This window comes from Mobula hypostoma, chromosome 9 (assembly GCF_963921235.1).
Source record: "Mobula hypostoma chromosome 9, sMobHyp1.1, whole genome shotgun sequence".
NCBI lineage: Eukaryota > Metazoa > Chordata > Chondrichthyes > Myliobatiformes > Myliobatidae > Mobula > Mobula hypostoma.
Genome location: NC_086105.1, coordinates 37,748,994 through 37,767,158, shown reverse-complemented (window position 1 = coordinate 37,767,158; position 18,165 = coordinate 37,748,994). Strand labels below are relative to the sequence as shown.

At 39.7% G+C, this 18,165-nt stretch overlaps 1 protein-coding gene across 3 annotated transcripts in view; it reads right to left on the bottom strand.

Moving 5' to 3' along the window:
• The window catches only part of phf21b (PHD finger protein 21B), a 168,842-nt gene that overhangs the window by 62,436 nt on the left and 88,241 nt on the right, over positions 1-18,165 (bottom strand). For all 3 annotated transcript variants that reach the window (XM_063058098.1, XM_063058099.1, XM_063058100.1), the window contains 2 exons: positions 13,380-13,724; positions 6,585-6,707 (listed from right to left, as the gene is read on the bottom strand). In XM_063058098.1, coding sequence (XP_062914168.1) covers positions 6,585-6,707; positions 13,380-13,724 — 468 coding nt within the window. The remainder of the gene's footprint in view (positions 1-6,584; positions 6,708-13,379; positions 13,725-18,165) is intronic.

Below are 18,165 nucleotides of genomic sequence, written 5' to 3'. Positions count from 1 at the left end.
GCATTTTTTAATGGATAACCTAATCTTGATCTCAGCACCACTTTTCTGTGTTCCCTCAACTCAACAGATCAAAAATGTGCCCAGCAAAACCTTGAAAATTTTCAATGACTCAGTTTCCACATATTTCTGCAATATAAAATTCAACAGAATCTTGACTTGTGAAGAAATAGCTCCCATGGATTTCAGCAAGGCATTTCATAAGGTTCCCCTGCAAGGCTCATTCAGAAAGTAATGAGGTATGGGAACCAAGGGGACCTTGCTTTGTGGATCCAGAATTCCCCACAGAGGGCAAAAGGTGGTTGTGGATGGTTCTTTTCTGTGTGGAGGATGGTGACAAGTGGTGTTCTGCAGGGATCTGATCTGGGACCCCTCTTCTTTGTGATTTTTTATAAATGACCTGGATGAGGAAGTACAAGGGTGGGTTAGTAAATTTGCTGATGACACAAAAGTTGGGGGAGTTGTGGACAGTCAGGGTCGTCAGAGGTTACAGCGGGACATCAATAGGATGCAGAATTTTGGCTGAGAAGTGCAGATGGAGTTCAACCCAGATAAGTGTGAGATGGTTCATTTTGGTAGGTCAAATATGATGGCAGAATATAGTATTAATGGTAAGACTCCTGGCAGTGTGGAGGATCAGAAGGATCTTGGGGTCTGAGTCCATAGGACACTCAAAGCTACTGCGTAGGTTGACTGTGTGGTGAAGGCGGCATATGGTGTGTTAGCCTTCATCAACCGTGGAATTGAGTTCAAGAGCTGCGAGGTAATGTTACAGATATACAAAACCTTAGTTAGAGCCCACTTGGAGTACTGTGTTCAGTTCTGGTTACCTCATGTAGGAGGATGTGGATACTATAGAGGGAGTGTTGTTTGGATTGGAGAGCATGCCTTATGAGAATAGGTTGCATGAACTCGGCCTTTTCTCCTTGGAGCGACGAAGGATGAGAGGTAACCTGATAGAGGTGTATAAGGTGATCAGAGGCATAGTTGGTGTGGATTGCCAGGGGCTTTTTCCCAGGGCTGAAATGGCAAACACGAGGGGGCATAGTTTTAAAGTACTTGGAAATAGGTACAAGGGGGTTGACAAAGTTAAGTCTTTCACACACAGTGTGGGTGGGTGCGTGGAATGCACTGCCAGCAAAGGTGGTAGAAGTGGATACAATAGGGTCTCGGGAAATTCTAGGCAGTTTCTAGAGTAGGTGACATGGTTGGAACAACATTGTGGGCCAAAGGACCTGTAATGTGCTGTAAATTTCTATGTTTTCTATCTCTTTCAATCAGGCAACCTCTTATCCTTAAACTGTATATCTGAGTTCCAGATTTTCCCAAAAAAGACAAACATTCTCTCAGTATTTGCATTAAGCTTATTGAAGGTAATACAAATTTCAATTGTTTCTCATTGCTTCTTTGGTTTCTCATTGCTAATGTATATAGGCTCTAACTGTCCTCATAAGCCAACCTCACTACCTCAGGAATAAACCTAACTTTCATTAAGTTGTAGCCAAAGTAAATATCACTCCCTTAAGTACCCTACACAAAGGTTTTCCCAATGCCCCACACAGTAAATTCATTACCTTTTCTATTTTGTTTATAATAAAAGCAAACATTCCATTCGCTTTCTAAATTAATTGTGGTACTGTCATGGTAACTCCCTGTATTTCATGTACAAAGCCACAGAAAGATGAGACCAAGGTTTGTACTATGCCATCCTTGGTCTCTATTTCCTCTTCCTTCTTCAGATTGATAAAATAACATTTCCACAATTTAGATTCTGTCAAATTTCTGTCCCATGACTTCGCTCATTTACTTGTTTCTGTTAAGTTCTGTGCATTCTCCCACAGCTTGCATTCTCACCTTCTTTAGTATGAACAACAAAAATGGCCACAGTACTATCAGTCTTCATCTAACATAGACAGCAAATGATTGAGGCATTAAGTACTTTTGGCACCCCACTAATTACAGGTTTGTCAACTTAAAAGTAATGCACCTACACTGACTACATTCTGTTTGTTAGAAAATCCTCTATGCATGCCAGTACTAACCACCATTACCACAAGGTCTTACTTTGTGAGCATCCTGCTACACAACACCAAACCAAATACCTTCAGAAAAGTCAAATACAGTGGATTCCAGTTAATTTGGCCAGCAGTTAATCAGGGCAGCCACTTATTTGGGACAACTGTTAAAGAACAAAAACCAATCCAGAAAATAGCCAGAATTCCTTTTGTTTAATTGGGGAGGGAAACTGTTGCCAAACAGCTTCGAACTGGCATCAATCATATGCATTTGAGTAGCCATTAGACACTACATGGTCCTTCAAGCAAAAAGTTTTTATAATAGCGTCATTTGCATGTGTTTGTATTCCAAAAAAGCAGTGATTTTTGTCACTGATAGTTGACAAGAAGCAAGCATTAAGACAATTCAGTTGTTTTGCTCAGTGCTATTTCAAGCATTCGGGTTTCAAAATACCAAAAATGACTGGGAGTGAAAATGAAACAATTTCGCTACTTCAAGTTTGGAAACATGAAGAATTTGAAAGCATCAATCATCTTGAATGTAAATAAAAATTTGGAAGATGCAATCATCAAAAAAATTGTACGAAGGTAGTCTACTACCTGTACTTGGTGTCTGTGCTGATTTTGTTCACTTACGGTCAAAAGAATGTGATGTAGATGAATTCCTTTGATAGTATTAGGAACTAATATAATTTTATTTACTGTACTAGTACTGGTAGTGTTCTCATTTGTACCACATTTCATTTAAATACATACTCAGTTTGTCTATTTTGTACCTTTTTCCATGAAACCAGTTAATTGGGGTAGCTGCATAATTGGGTCAAAATGTACTGGTCCCAATGAGTCCCAATTAACTGGAATCCACTATATAAAACTTCCATTTTCCCTTTTCATAACCTTTTCCTCTTGCATAATTTAACAACTTATCTTTATCCAGATTAAAATCTATCCGCCATTTCTCTTCACAAATTGTGAACTGACTTGTACCCTCCTGTACCATTTGATGACCTTTCTCACTGTCCCCTATGTCTAATTTCACCTTTCCAATATGGCTACCAACTCCTATTTACTGATGACTCATTTTTTGACAAGCTGGTTTCTTCTATGTCAAGTGCCAGCTTTATTTCTTTCCACATCATTTGTATGTACAGTAGGTTTCTGACACAGTTGTCTCAAAAAGCTAAGCACAGAACCGCACAGGGACAGGCCCTTCGGCCTAAAAAAAATTGTGCTGAGCTAATTGTCTAAAAATCTCCTTTAAAAATTTTCGATCAAGAAAGATATGGGTCACACTGTAAACACGGGATACCATTCACAAAATCTTAAGTTTTTTTGTATATGGAGCTTCTTTCCAGGAAACTAGACAGTGTTCTCAGAATTAATAGCAAGCCTCTCACAGAAATGGCAAAATATTTGGAATGACCCATTTTCATTTTCAAGAGCTTTAATTATCTTGTTCTGCATTTGAAGCTTATGATGCGGTCTGTTCTACACTGGGCAGAAAAAATGACCATTTTGTTGAACAACGTTGTTCAGTTCACAAAGGTAATCACTAAACTGCCAGTTTCCTGTCAATTCTCCATGCCACTCTGACTTGTGTCTTTGGTTTCCTATAATGTTCCAACAAAGCTCAATGTAAGCTGGAAGTGCAGAATATCACCTGCCCACTGGACACATTACCCGACTTCAGGAATCAAAATTTAATTCATTTTCAATACTTAGCTATTCCAAACTTGCACGTCACATTTTCACTGCTGAGATTTTATCCTTATTCATTATCTGATAATTTCAGAATTCAATTACCAGATGGCAAGAAAATCAAACGTAGTAAATAGCACTGAAGATGGAAGCAGACTTGACGCTATTTTTAATCTCATGTCATTTACAAACATTGACATTAAGGTCTATATATCAATGGTCAAGATCACCAATATAAAGGTGATATTTATAATACAATAATATGAGGCAGATATGTACACTTATACCACACATTCCTGATTAGCCTTTACCATCCTTTTTCAGCAGATGACACCATCATGACCTGTGTCATTCAATCTCAACTGATCTCCATTCTATCACAGACCATTTGCTCTTTCTGTCTCTCACCCTTTCAATATGCCTTAAAGCTCCTCTTAAACATTCTAACTTTTCAGAGTTCTGATGAGAGGTCATCAATTTAAATCATCTGTTTCTCTTTTTGCGATGCTGTCTGACTTACTGATCTTCACTTTAAATTTCGAGCAGTTGCACTACTTTGCTTTTCAGCTTTTAAGCAGGGTCCATAAGCATAGACTTCCACCAACACAAATACATTTGTGGCAAGTATATTTGAATAATCCATTAACATAATATATATATAAAAAAGACATAATTTGGACAAATTAGCCTTAGTTATTCTGAAACAATGTCCTTGACTAGCACAGGAAGAGAGTTGGGCTGGTTTCTGGCTATAGCAGATATAGGTCAAACAGAAATCTCAAATTATAACCAATATGGTCTGCCAACGGTTTGGTAAGGGAGTATGGAATTTTTTTAGGTTTTATATTTTTCCCCAGAAGACATCAGTGAAAGATGCAGGCCAGGAAATGCTTATTTGGTCTATTTTAAGACAATACAATTAGTCTGATTTCCCTATCCTCTCTTCTCAGCCTTGCAAGCTTTTCTGCATAAGGATTTATCAAATTGCCTATTAAAACTCATTTGATCTGCTTCCATTATCTTTTCAAGCAATCTATTCCATTTACTCATTACTTAAAATATTTTAGTCATCTTGCATCTGGTAAATAAACAAGGCCATCTCTTGGACACAGGAATGTCCATTTCTTGTTTAAGTTATCAAGATCTTTTAAGATTCTGAATATCTATTTAACTTGGCAACCATGATAACAACCCCTTTTTCTCTAGTCACTCTATGTAATCCAAATATGGGAAATCTACTTGTAGAGTCTAAGATAGTAATATACTACTAAAATACCCTGACTGGAAACGATCCTCAATCTCAAGCAAGTGTTTTTATTAAGTTCCACAATACAAGCTACTATAAACCAATGTCAGAGATATATATATTTTTTTGAGTTGCTTAAAAGTCTTGTCAGTCACCTGAAAAGCTTTTTCCTCCCCAAATCCACTCAGTGGTCACTTTATTAGGTACACCTATACACCTGTTCATTCATGCAAATATCTAATCAGCCCATCATGTAACAGCAACTCAATGCCAAAAAGCATGCAGACAAGGTTAAGAAGTTCTGTTGTTCAGAATAACCATCAGAATGGGGAAGAAATGTGATCTAACTGACTTTGACCGTAGAATGATTGTTGCTGCCAGATAGTGTGGTTTGAATATCTCAGACACCGCTGATCTTCTTCAATTTTCATGCACAACTGTCTCTATAGTATACAGAGAATGGTGCAAAAAAAAACCCAAAAAAAAGTGAGCAGCAGTTCTGTGGATGAAAACGCCTTGTTAATGAGAGAAATCAGAGGAGATCGGCAATACTGATTCAATCTGACAGGAAGGTGACAGTAACTCAAATAACAACACTTTTCAACAGCAGTGTGCAGAAGAGCATTTGACTGTACATCTGGTCAAACTTTGAACTGGATAGGCTACAACAGCAGAAGACCGGATCAGGTTCCACTCCTGTACCAAATAAAGTGGAAACTAGTGTACATCCCAAGGTCTTCCTTTTCCTTCAGCTCCACAACACACTCTTCAAAACCGTTATCATTTATCAGCTTTTTCTTCCCAAATCTCTCTCAGCCCGAATCAAAAAGCGCTAAATTTAATCTAATCACAACCATATTTATTCTCTTTTTTAATAATTGTTATAACGATGTCTGACTTTGTTGTGGCTGTTCTATTGTTTATTGTTTCTTTATCACATTTTGGTTTCATATCAACTACAAGCTTTCAAATTATGCCAAAGGCCAGATATTTTTTAATACATTAAGCCTAAAATCACCTGTAGGAGAAACCAATGCATACTTGTCTCAAACCTGAAAATCAACTGTTCACATTTAATCTGATGGTCATATGGTGCACAATTTTGTATTCACAACCACTGTTCCGTTAATGGCATGGACAATTTTAATAAGTTTTCTTACGTGGCTCTTTATCAAATGACTTTTCAAAGTCTAATGATCACATCCTTTGGTGTATCCTCAGCAATCCTCTACATTACATAACTTAATAACCTTACCAAGCTGACGGAACACAATTTGCTTTTAATAAATCTGCAAAATACTTGTTTGCAGTTATTGATAAGAATAAATTAATTTTGCTCAGGACAATGCTACAAAAAAAATTCCAGTTCATGACATAAATAACTGGTCTACAGTCTATGTTTATCCTTCTCTCTTTTGAACAGGGGTTCTTTGAACCCCTCATTTGAATTGAATTAGCATTTGAATTCCTCCAGTCTTCTTGAAACACTTTCATATCTCATTATCAGATGGTGGGTAGAGCTTGGGCCTTTAGATTGGACCATGATCCTAGTTTAGAGTGCTATTAATCTTTTATGTATGTCCTTTCTTAAAAAAACTTTGCTATATCCTCCACAGCTGTTACATTACCTCGGGATTTTCTTCTCTCTTTGATTTTGCAGAAAGATGGCCCTGTGGTTGTTCCACTGAAGTTTTTCTTTTTTCTGTCAAGTGTTCTGTTTGTGTCTGGCTTTGTGGTTGAATGATTAATACCTAAAAAAAATGATAAAATGAATGACATTTTTTTAAACTTACACAACACAATACTGTTAATAAGGAAGAAGTCACAAAAATGGCATCTGGCGGTGGCGGGGGGGAGGGAGGAGTGGTGAGGGGAGATCATAAGAGTCACAGAATCACATAGCATGAAAATAGGCCCTTCAGCAGAACTCATTCATGCCTACTGAAATACCCAACTTGCCCCTCAGACTTCCATCACATATATTTTCTCTCACCTTAAATTACACCTTTTAGAATCCCCAATTCATGGCAAAAGACTGATCAGATTAAATTAGCTTTATTTGATTATCTTTATTTGTCACATATAGTCAAAACATACAGTGAAATGCATGACTTGAGTCGGGGATGTAGTGGGGTAGTCCACAAGTGTCACGTTTCCAGCACCAACATCCTGTAGCATGCCCACAACTTACTAACCCCAACTCATGTGTCTTTGGAATATGGGAGGAAACCAGAGAAAACCCACTGGTCATTGGGAGAACTTACAAACTCCCTACAGACAGCAGCGGGAACTGAATCTGATCTTACAGCTGCCACTGACCACTACACTACAGTACTGCCAACACTATCCAACTTATTTATTGACTCTAACCTATCTAATGTGTCCCACATAATTGTACAAATCTCTATGAGATTATCCCCTAGCCTTCTACGCTCCAATGAGAACTATTCCAGTCTAACCAATCTCTCTGTAATCAATTCAAAATCCAACATCCTGGTGAATCACTTCTGCATTCTCTGCAGTGCTACCACGTCCTTTCTAAAGTGGGGTGACCAGAATTGCACACAATATTCCAAGAGTGGCTTAACCAATGTGTTGTAGAGCTGCAACATCATGACGAACCAATGTATATTCAATATCCCTGCCTCTGAAGGCAATTTAAAAGCCTTCTTCACAACTCTATTCACCTGTGTCATCATTTGCAGTCAGCTATGAACTTCCACCTCAAGGTCTCTCTGTATATCAATGCTTCCAAAGTCCCTATCATCTACTGTGAATGTCCAGCATTAATTAGACAACCCAAATTGCAATGATTCATACCTGTCTCAATTAAATTCAATTTGTCACTGCTCTATCAGATTCTCATTTTCCACACTCCCTTTGAACTCTCCTGGTTCACTGGAGAAAAGGTAAATTAAAATTGTGTGGAAGAATAATTGAAATAGCATCCAAAAAAAACCACCTAGACAACACAAACACCTACGTCAGGATGCTGTTCATTGACTATTTTTTTTTAGGCATCCGTTAGTCTCGTGAGACCATGGATTTGCACCTTGGAAGGTTTCCAGGGCACAGGCCTGGGCAAGGTTGTATGGAAGACAAGCAGTTGCCCATGCTGCAAGTCTCCCCTCTCCACACCACCGATGTTGTCCAAGGGAAGGGCATTAGGACTCGTACAGCTTGGCACCAGTGTCGTCGCAGAGCAATGTGTGGTTAAGTGCCTTGCTCAAGGACACAACATGCTGCCTCAGCCAAGGCTAGCGACCTTCAGATCACTAGACGAACACCTTAACCACTTGGTCACGCGCCAACTCATCAACTATAGCTCAGCATTTAATACCATCATTCTCAATCCTGATTGAGAAGTTGCAGAACCTGGGCTTCTGTACCTCCCTCTGCAATTGGATCCTTGACTTCCTAACCCCAAGACGATAATCTGTGCAGATTGGTGATAAGATATCCCCCTCGCTGATGATCAAAACTGGTGCACCTCAAGGGTATGTGCTTAGCCCACTGCTCTACTCTCTATATACACATCACTGTGTGGCTAGGCATAGCTCAAATACCATCTTTAAATTTACTGACGATACAATCATTGTCAGTAGAATCTCAGGTAGTGATGAGAGGGCATACAGGAGTGAGATATGCCAAGTATTGGAGTGGTGCTGCAGCAACAACCTTGCACTCAATGTCAGTAAGCCAAAAGAGCTGATTGTGGGGTTCAGGAAGGGTAAGACGAAGGAACATATACCAATCCTCAGAGGGACCAGAAGTGGAGAGAGTGAGCAGCTTCAAGTTCCTGGGAGCCAAGATCTCTGAGGATCTAACCTGATCCCAACATATTGATGTAGTTATAAAGAAGGCACGACAGTGGCTATACTTTATCAGGAGTTTGAAGAGATTTGGCATGTCAACAAATACACTCAAAAACTTCTATAGTTGTTCTGTCACTCTGCATCACTCTGGTATGAGGGGTGGGGGGGGGGGAGCTACTGCACAGAACCGAAAGAAGCTGCAGAGGGTTGTAAATCTAGTCAGCTCCATCTTGGGTACTAGCCTACAGAGTACCCAGAACATCTTTAGGCAGCGGTGTCTCAGAAAGGCCGTGTCCATTATTAAGGACCTCCAGCACCCAGGGCATGCCCTTTCCTCGCCGTTACCATCAGGTGGGAGGTACAGTAGCCTGAAAGTACACACTCAGCGATTCAGGAACAGCTTCTTCCCCTCTGCCATCCAATTCTAAAATGAACACTGAATCTTTGGACACTACCTCACTTTTTAAAAAAAACAATATACAGTATTTCTGTGTTTGCACTTTTTTAATCTATTCAATATACATAATTGATTTGTTTATTTTTTTTCTCTGCTACATTATGTATTTCATTGAACTGCTGCTGCAAAGCTAACAAATTTCACATCACATACTGGTGATAATAAACCTGATTCTGGAAGTCCAGGAATTCTGCAAGACCAACACTCTAGTGCAAAGACACCAAATTATCAGACTTTAACTATAAACTACACTGTTTTGTTTTTATTTTTAGTTATCAATTTGACTCCCAAAATATTTCCAGAGGGCTTTACCCAGGAGGTAAGCTTCCAAATTAACTTCGGAATTGAGATGGCATGGTAGTTTAGTGATTAGTGGAACACTATTCTAGAGTCAGTGATCCAGGTTCAATTCCATCACTGTCTGTAAGGACTCTGTACATTCTCCCATGACCATGAGAGTTTCCTCTGAGTGCACCAGTTTTCAGCCACATTCCAAAAATGTACGGGTTATGTTAATTGGTCACATGAGTATAAATGGGTGGTGCGAGCTTATTGGGCTGGAAGTGCCTTTTACCATGCTGTACCTCTAAATAAAAAATACATTTTACCATGGAAAATATTGTCAACAATTAGTTATTACAGCCTTGTCATATCCTCCCACTGACTTTTAGATGTTACAGCAGACACACATATCATTTTTAAAAAATTGATCGTAGCCATGACTCTAAATAAGCACCATTACAAATTTTTAGAGAAAAGAGCATTAGAGAGGGAACAAGATGCACATCTTTTGAATCATCTTTAAATGTTTCCTCCACAGAAAATAATAAGAAAAGCAACAGTCACTATCTTCAACCCCTGCCATTATTTCTACAGCTACTGATCATTGTTCTCCATGGACAATATATAAAGCTGAACCAGAACTAATTGAGTGTTTCAATCAGAAATGTTAACAATTTCCTTCATCCCACTGAAGCTCATTCTCCACCATTCCTGTCCTGACTTTGGCTTTTTTTACTTCACTTAAGCTAAAAGATAAACTTTTGATGTCCTCGTTTAGATAATGTCCCTTACAATTTGTTTGCCAACCTGCACTGCACACTCTATAACTGCAATACTACTTTCTTCAATCTGTTTTCTTTTTACTACCTTGATGTATGATCTGTCCAGATGGCATACAAAACAGAGTTTTTCACTGTAACTTGGTAGTTTGTGGCAATATACCAATATAAAACTGCTTTTGAAACTTGGCATTTTTACTACTGTTAAACTTAACACACTCGTCCATTTCTAAACTTGAGATGAACAAAACTCTCCTACTTATGTGCCTCAAACCTTTTATCTAACTTATCTGTACATTGATTATTATTCATTCCCAGACCAACAACAGCCCAATTTAAAACGTTTATTCTGATTTTCAAATCCTATATGTTTCATTTCTGCAGCACCCTGCCACTTCTCAAATTTAGCCTAATCCCGAACTTTTCTGAAATCTCTGCAACCTGGTCTCTTTCATGTTGTTAATTTTCAATGCTATAGCAATGGCCTGTTTGTCACAGCTCTGGAATTCACACCTCAGACCTTTCAGCCCATCTACCATCACTTACACTGCTTATGAAACTAACAGTGTCAATTAAAAAGTATTCATCCCCTTGGAAGTTTTCATGTTCTATTGTTTTGCAAAATTGAGTCACAGTTGATTTAATTTGGCTTTTTTTCCCCACACTGATCAACAGTAAAAGACTCTTGTCAAAGTGAAAACAGATCTCTACAAAGTGATCTAAATTAATTACAAGTATAAAACACAAAAGAATCGATTGTGTAAATATTCACCCCCTTCAAATCAATACTTAGTAGATGCACCTTCGGCAGCAATTACAACCTTGAGTCTGTATGGATAGGTCTCTATCAGCTTTGTACATCTGGACACGAAATTTTCCCCATTCTTCTTTACAAAACTGCTCAAACTCTGTCAGATTGGATGAGGATTGTGAGTTAAAAGCCCTTTTCAAGTCCAGCCATAAATTGTCCATTGGATTGAGACCTGGACTCTGACTTGGCCACTCCAGGACATTAACTTTGTTGTTTATAAACCATTCCTGTGAAGCTTTGGCTTTATACATGGGGTCACTGTCTTGCTGGAAAACACATCTTCTCCCAAGTCACAGTTGTCTTGTGGACTGCATCAGGTTTTCCTCCAGGATTTCCCTATATTTTGCTGTATTCATTTTACCCTCTACCTTCACAAGCCTTCTAAGGCCTGCTGCAGTGAAGCATCCCCACAGCATGATGCAGCCACCACCATGTTTCCTGGTAGCGATGGTGTGTTTTCGATTATGTGCGGTGTTTGGCTTATGCCAAACATGGCGTTTAGTCAGGCGGTCAAAAAGCTCAATTTTGGTTTCATCAGACCATACAGCCTACTTCCAGCTGACTTCAGAATCTCCCACATAACTTCTGGCAAACTCTAGCCGAGAATTCATGTGGGTCTTTTTTACAACGATGGCTTTCTCTTTGCCTCTCTCCCATAAGACTGCGACTGATGAAGCATCCGAGCAACAGTTGATGTATGCACAGTCTCTCCCATCTCAGTCATTGAGACTGGTAACTCTTCCAGAGTTGTCCTACGTCTCTTGGTGACATCCCTCACTAGTACCCTTCTTGAACATTCACTCAGTTTTTGACAAGCTACTCCACGCAGATTTACAGCTGTACCATATTCTTTCCATTTCTTGATGATTGACTTAACTGTACTCCAAAGGATAATCAGTGGCTTGGAAATTTTCTTGTATCAATCTCCTGACTTGGGCTTTTCAATAGCTTTTTTGTGGAATTGGTTGGATAGTTAGTTTGTCTTCATGGTGTAGCTTTTGCCAGGATACTGACTCATCAGCAGTTGGACCTTCCAGACACAGGTGCATTTTTTTTTTACTACAATCAAAGGAAACAACTTAACTGCACACAGGTCTCCAAAAACAGATATCCATTTAACTAATTATGAGACTTCAAAACAAATTGGCTGTATCAATGATGATTTAGTGTGTCATATTAAAGAAGGGTGAATACTTACACAATCAAATATTTTGTGTTTTATATTTGTAATTAATTTAGATCACTTTGCAGAGATCTGTTTTTATGTTGACATGAAAGAGTCGTTTTCTATTGATAAGCGTCAAAAAAGCCAAATTAAATCCACTGTAAAACAATAAAACATGAAAACTGCTGGGGGGGGGGGGGGAGAGAGAGATACTTTTTATAGGCACTATATATCTTTCTACAGCTTTTTATCACTTTGAAGCTTTAAGGGACCAATACCATTTTCTTTTCTCCAAGAGAACCACAACCTTGTCATGGTTTAGAGGCTGTGTGCCTCAATGACCCATTGAGCTATGTTGACTGGAGTCAGGGCTTAATGCTTTGGCTCACCCATGCCAAACAGGTCAAAGGGTACAGGCCAGACTCAGAGTGGTCCACCAGTCCTCCAGATTGGGGGTTCAACTCAGGGCTAACAACCATGAATGGTTTAAAAAAAAAATTGTTACAGAAACAGCAACAAAGAACCCTTCTGCAACTGGGTGTGACAATGTTCCTGGGTCTCCAGGACATGCATAACTGAAAGTAGTGAAAACCGAAAGGAAGCTACTGACATGTTCGGGGAGCTCGGAGCACCGCCAGAGATAGAGGACCTTCATTGCTGCCCTAAACACCAGCATCAAAACAGGCAGCAAGTACCACTTTCTTTAGCAACACACACAAAATGCTGGAGGAACTCAGCAGGTCAGGTAGCATCTATGGAAAAAAGTACAGTTGACGTTTCAGGCCAAAACCCTTCGATTTTCTTCAACAATGTTTTGGTGAAGTACCTTGGAAACTTCTGTTGTATTTTAAGTAATATGCCAATAATCATGGGGAACTTCTAATAAGAGTACTCTTCAATGATATTACCAAAATAAAGATCATACTTTTTCCACATGGAAATGTACTATGATGTAATTTTTTTCTGTTTGGCACTGTGAAGCAATGTGGCTGATTAAAGTTAAAGGTAATGTAATGATACATAATACAAGAAATCTACTGCAGTGGTAAATTAAACTGTATTCTAATCATGTTTTATTTAACCTCACGAGACATTTTCTTTAGATTTTCCTTACCTTATCTGTGCTGAGCAGAAGAGGTTGAACACTGATGGTGTCACTGGTCAGGGAGACTGTACTGCTGCTCATGGAACTGCCATTGTTGGGGGAAGCAGAGATGATTGCAAAAGCCACGCCAGCACTGCTGATTGGTGTCGTAACCAATGGCGACTCTGCAAAGTTTTGTGTTTGGCTAGTCGATGTCTGCACATGATTGACGGTGTTATTGGCAGTGGGAAGAGTAGGACTTGGGTTCTTGATGCTGACAATGGTGCTTTTTTGAAGAGACTGAGGCTGACTGGAAGTCTGGTCACGACACAGAGTGACTGAGAGGCTGTCTGGAACTAGGGTCTTTGGCCTAACCTGAAGAAGCAAGTATACCATGTAATTTTTACAAGAGATTTTCAACAAATACCCTTGATTAGATTAGACAATTCACTGAGCTTTACTGAGGGATTATCTATTCTAAATGAGTACTTAACAGCATTAACGATGTTTCCTCTTAGTGCCAACATTTTTATATATAGAGCAACGAGAAAACAAATCTGAAGTTGCGGAATTCACCAAAGCTAAATTCAAGATTGTTCATCTTTTATTATATCATTTCCAGACACAAGTGTAAAGGAAAATGAAATAATTGTTACTCCAGATCTGATGTAATAAATATAAACACATATATAAATAGCTTCTATACATAAATTGATTTTATGTCCAAAAGGTGATGCTGGGCAAAAACAGTATGTACTGTACATAAGGTGACTGATAGGAAAGGCCAAACTAGTGGTGGTGGGGGGTTTGGAGGGGTGGGTTAGTGGGTGAGGTGTTGATCAGCCTTACTTGCTTGAGAAAAGCAGTTTTTGAGTCAGGTGGTCCAGGCGTGGATGCTGCATAGCCTCCTCCCAATGGGAGTCAGAGGAATAGACCATAAGCAGGGTGGCTGGTATCCTTCATGCTATTTCTGAACCTTTCCCAGTACCTTTCTGTATCTACATCCTTGATCACAGATAGGCTAGTGTGGGTGATGTGTTGAGTTCCTGTCCACTGCAGAGCAGTTTCCATACCATGCAGTGATGCAGCATGTTAGAATGCTCTCTACCGCACATCTGCAGAAGGATATGAGTATTGATGTGCATAGTTCCACTCTCTTCAGCCACCTCAGGAAGTAGAGGCATTGGTGAGTTTTCCTGATTGTGTAGAATGAGTTCTGGGGCCATGAGAGTTTGTGTATGACATGCACTCCCAATTGTTTGAAACTGCTTCCAGTTTCCACTGCTAACTCGGTTGATGTAAAACGGGGTATGAGTGGTATGAGTACTCCTGAAGTCGATAACCATCTCCTTTGGCTTGTTGACATTGAGGAAGGGGTTATTTACTTCACACCAGGCATGGAGCTCTTCCATGTCCTCTCTGTAGGCCATTCATCGCTATTGGGGACGACCCCCATTGCTGTCATACCATCGGCGAACTTGATGAAGTGATTATTCGGGTACTCAGCCATGTATTTGTGTGTGAGCAGAGTGTACAGCAATTGGCTCAGCACGCAGTCCTGGGGGACACCTGTGTTGAGAATGGAGGGAGGAGTAGATGTACATCCCGACTATCTAAAGTCTGTTGGCTAGGAATTTCAACACCCAGTTGCGCAATAGGGTCTTTAGATCAAGGAGTAGGAATTTGTTCATCAAGGTCTGTGGAATAATAGTGCTGAATGCCAAAATGAAAGCCAGAAATAGCATTCTGACATTAGTGTTTTGTTTCTAAGTGTGTCAAGGTCAGGTGCATGACAGATGCTATGGCATCTGTCATACAGCAGTTCTGTCGATAAGCATATTGGAGAGTGCCCAGTATGGTGTGAATGGAGTTTTTGATCTGTGCCATTACCAGCCAGTCAAAGTACGTCATAATGACTGGCGTCAGTGCCACCAGGCAGTAGTCATTTAGTTTGGTTGTTCAGTTATGATCACTGCCTCCTCAGAGTACTTTTACCTAAAGCTCCCTAATCACCTCCGGTTCATTATGTAACACCCAATCCAGTGTAGCTGTACCCCCCAGAAGGCTCAACGACAAAATTCCACAAATGTTGATACTTGATGTGTTTAGAATTTTATTATGAATAAAACATATAGACATTTTATGTTCCAGTAATTTATATCGCTAATAATCAATAACAGGATTGTTTTAGTTCCTGTTCACGCTACAGGGGATGTAAATATGTATTTTTTTCATTGTTAATTATCAATATCAAACAGTGTAATGGAGTGAATGAAGTCCCTTACAACCAACAGCACAGCCCAGTCCAGTTATTCAGAACTGAAATTGATCAAATGCAAATATGGCTTGTCTTCCCATATTTTAAATGGAGAAAAAATTACGCTTCATGTAGAGCTGGGTGCTGCCAAATTAAACGTGGAAGCTGATTAATTGTGTGGATGGGGTCGCTAATGTAATGTATAAGAAAATGGAAGAACACAAAAAGTTATTACAGATTCTCAATATTACTATATACAAGTAGGAGGCAGATCAATAGTTAGAAATATGTGTCTGATTTCAGATTAAAAAAGAATGGAATTAAGTGAGAAGAATGGCACTGCTCTGGGAAGTGGAGTAGAAAAACAAGTAAAAGGATGGTACATTATACCATGTCAAACACTCAAGAAGCTGGAGAAGGATGACAAGATGCATAATACAATGCTGTTACAGAGGCTCATACATTGTTGCAATCAACCACAGAAGGCTAATCATAAAGGGATTCACTTGAATCATAACGGTCCTGTTAGGGGCAGTACAGTAGTGTAGTGCCTAGCACAACACTTTACAGTGCCAGCAACCTAGGTTCAATTCTCACAACTGCCTGCAAGGAGTTGCTATGTTCTCCCCGTGACTGCGTAGGTTTCCTCCAGGTGCTCTGGTTTCCTCCTACAGTCGAAAGGCATATTGGTTGGTAAGTTAATTGATCATTGTAAATTTTCCAGTGATTAGGCTAGGATTAAATCAGGGGTTACTAGATGGTGTGACTCAAAGGGCTAGAAGGCCCTATTCCATGCCATATCTCAATAAATGAATATGGATTAATTAGTAATCTTATCTTAAAGGATTTCCTTATTCTGTATACTGCATGCATTCAAACATAGCACCTTCAGTCCTGTATTCTTTACCCCTTTCCATTTTGTCTCCATTACACTTTAATTCATCCCACTGACTGCAATTTTTCACATTCATCTGCATGTCCTTTCTCATGGTCTCATTACAGACTACATCAACTTGTTTACTAACTGCCCCATCCTCAACCCTATTCCCATATCCCTGCCAGATTTTATAAAAACACTCCCCAACAGCTCTAGCAAACCTGTTCGCAAGATATTGGTGCCCCTTGGGTTCAGGTGTAACCTGTCCTTTTTGTAACAGGTTATACCTTCCCCAGAGGAAATCCCAATGATCCAGAAATCAAAAACCCTGCACCAATTCCTTAGTCATGCATTCATCTGCAAGTTCATCCTATTCTGACACTTACTGATTTGTGGCAAAGGCAGCAATCCAGGGATTACTACTCTTGGTCCCATTTTTCAGCTGTCTACCCAACTCCTATATTCTCTCTTCAAGGCCTCATCCCTTTTCCTACCCACATTGTTGTACTTCCAGCTGTTCACCCTATCCCTTTAGAATGTTGTGGACCCAATCCAAGACTTATCTGCCCTGGCACCTGGAAGGCAATACAAATTCTGGGTGTCTCTTTCACTTCCACAGAATCTCCTGTCTACTACTCTAAATATGGAATGCTCTATCACTACTGCATTTTTCTTCTCCGCCTCCTCCCTCCTCTTCTAAGTCAGAGCCAAGCTCCATGCCAAGGAGCCAGTCGCTGCAGCTTCCCCTGGCAGATTGTCCCCCAACAGTATGCAAAGTGGTTTATGTATTATTGAGAGGAACGGCCACAGGGATACTCTGCACTGGATGCCTATATCTTTTCCCTCTTCCTCCTGCACCTTAGCGGCAATTACTCCCTATAGCTCCTATCTATCACCTCCTCATTTTCCCATGAGCAGAAGGTCACTGAGCTGCAGATCCAGTTCCTTAATATGATCTCTAAGAAGCTGTAGATCGATGAACCTTGTGTAGATGCAGTTAACAGGGAGAATGGAGGTCTCCCAGAATTCCCACATCTCACAAATCTTGGACTCATTCTCACCAAACCAGCCATTTACTACAGACTAGGAAAGATAAAAACATACCAGAAATGTATCTTGGCCTTCACCCCTGCATGCCAAAATCTGACCACTCTGACACTGTTTACTCCAACTAAAGCCACTCCCACAACAGCTGCTCTACTTACGTCTCACTTGCTTTTATTGATCTTTCTCAAGTACCTAACAGATCATGATTGAAGCCTGCCAAAAAAATCCTGAAAAGCCTTAAGTTCTTTTTTAAAACTCAGCCAAACAAGCGAGTCCTCAAGATAATTTAAGCGATGATTAAACTATACTAATATTACTGCATTAATATGTCATACTTATTGCATTCCAATATTAGTGTATGGGGTCTTTCTTTTTTTTGTATGTTAAATTTAAAATGGCTTCTTTGTTATTTTATAATCGGGAATGCTTCTTTGTTATGTAAACACTGAGAAAGCTTTGCGCTAGCAGCTTGTTGTGGGTTAAGGGGTGATGAGAGGATGTTACGAACCAATTAGGATAGTTGTTAGACTTTGGTATATCTGGAAGATTTGTATGCGCAGGGTTTTGAGGGAGAAGGCGGGAGAGAGTGACAGAGAATGGACTAGGTGCTGTGATGTCTGCTAATGGGGCCGGAC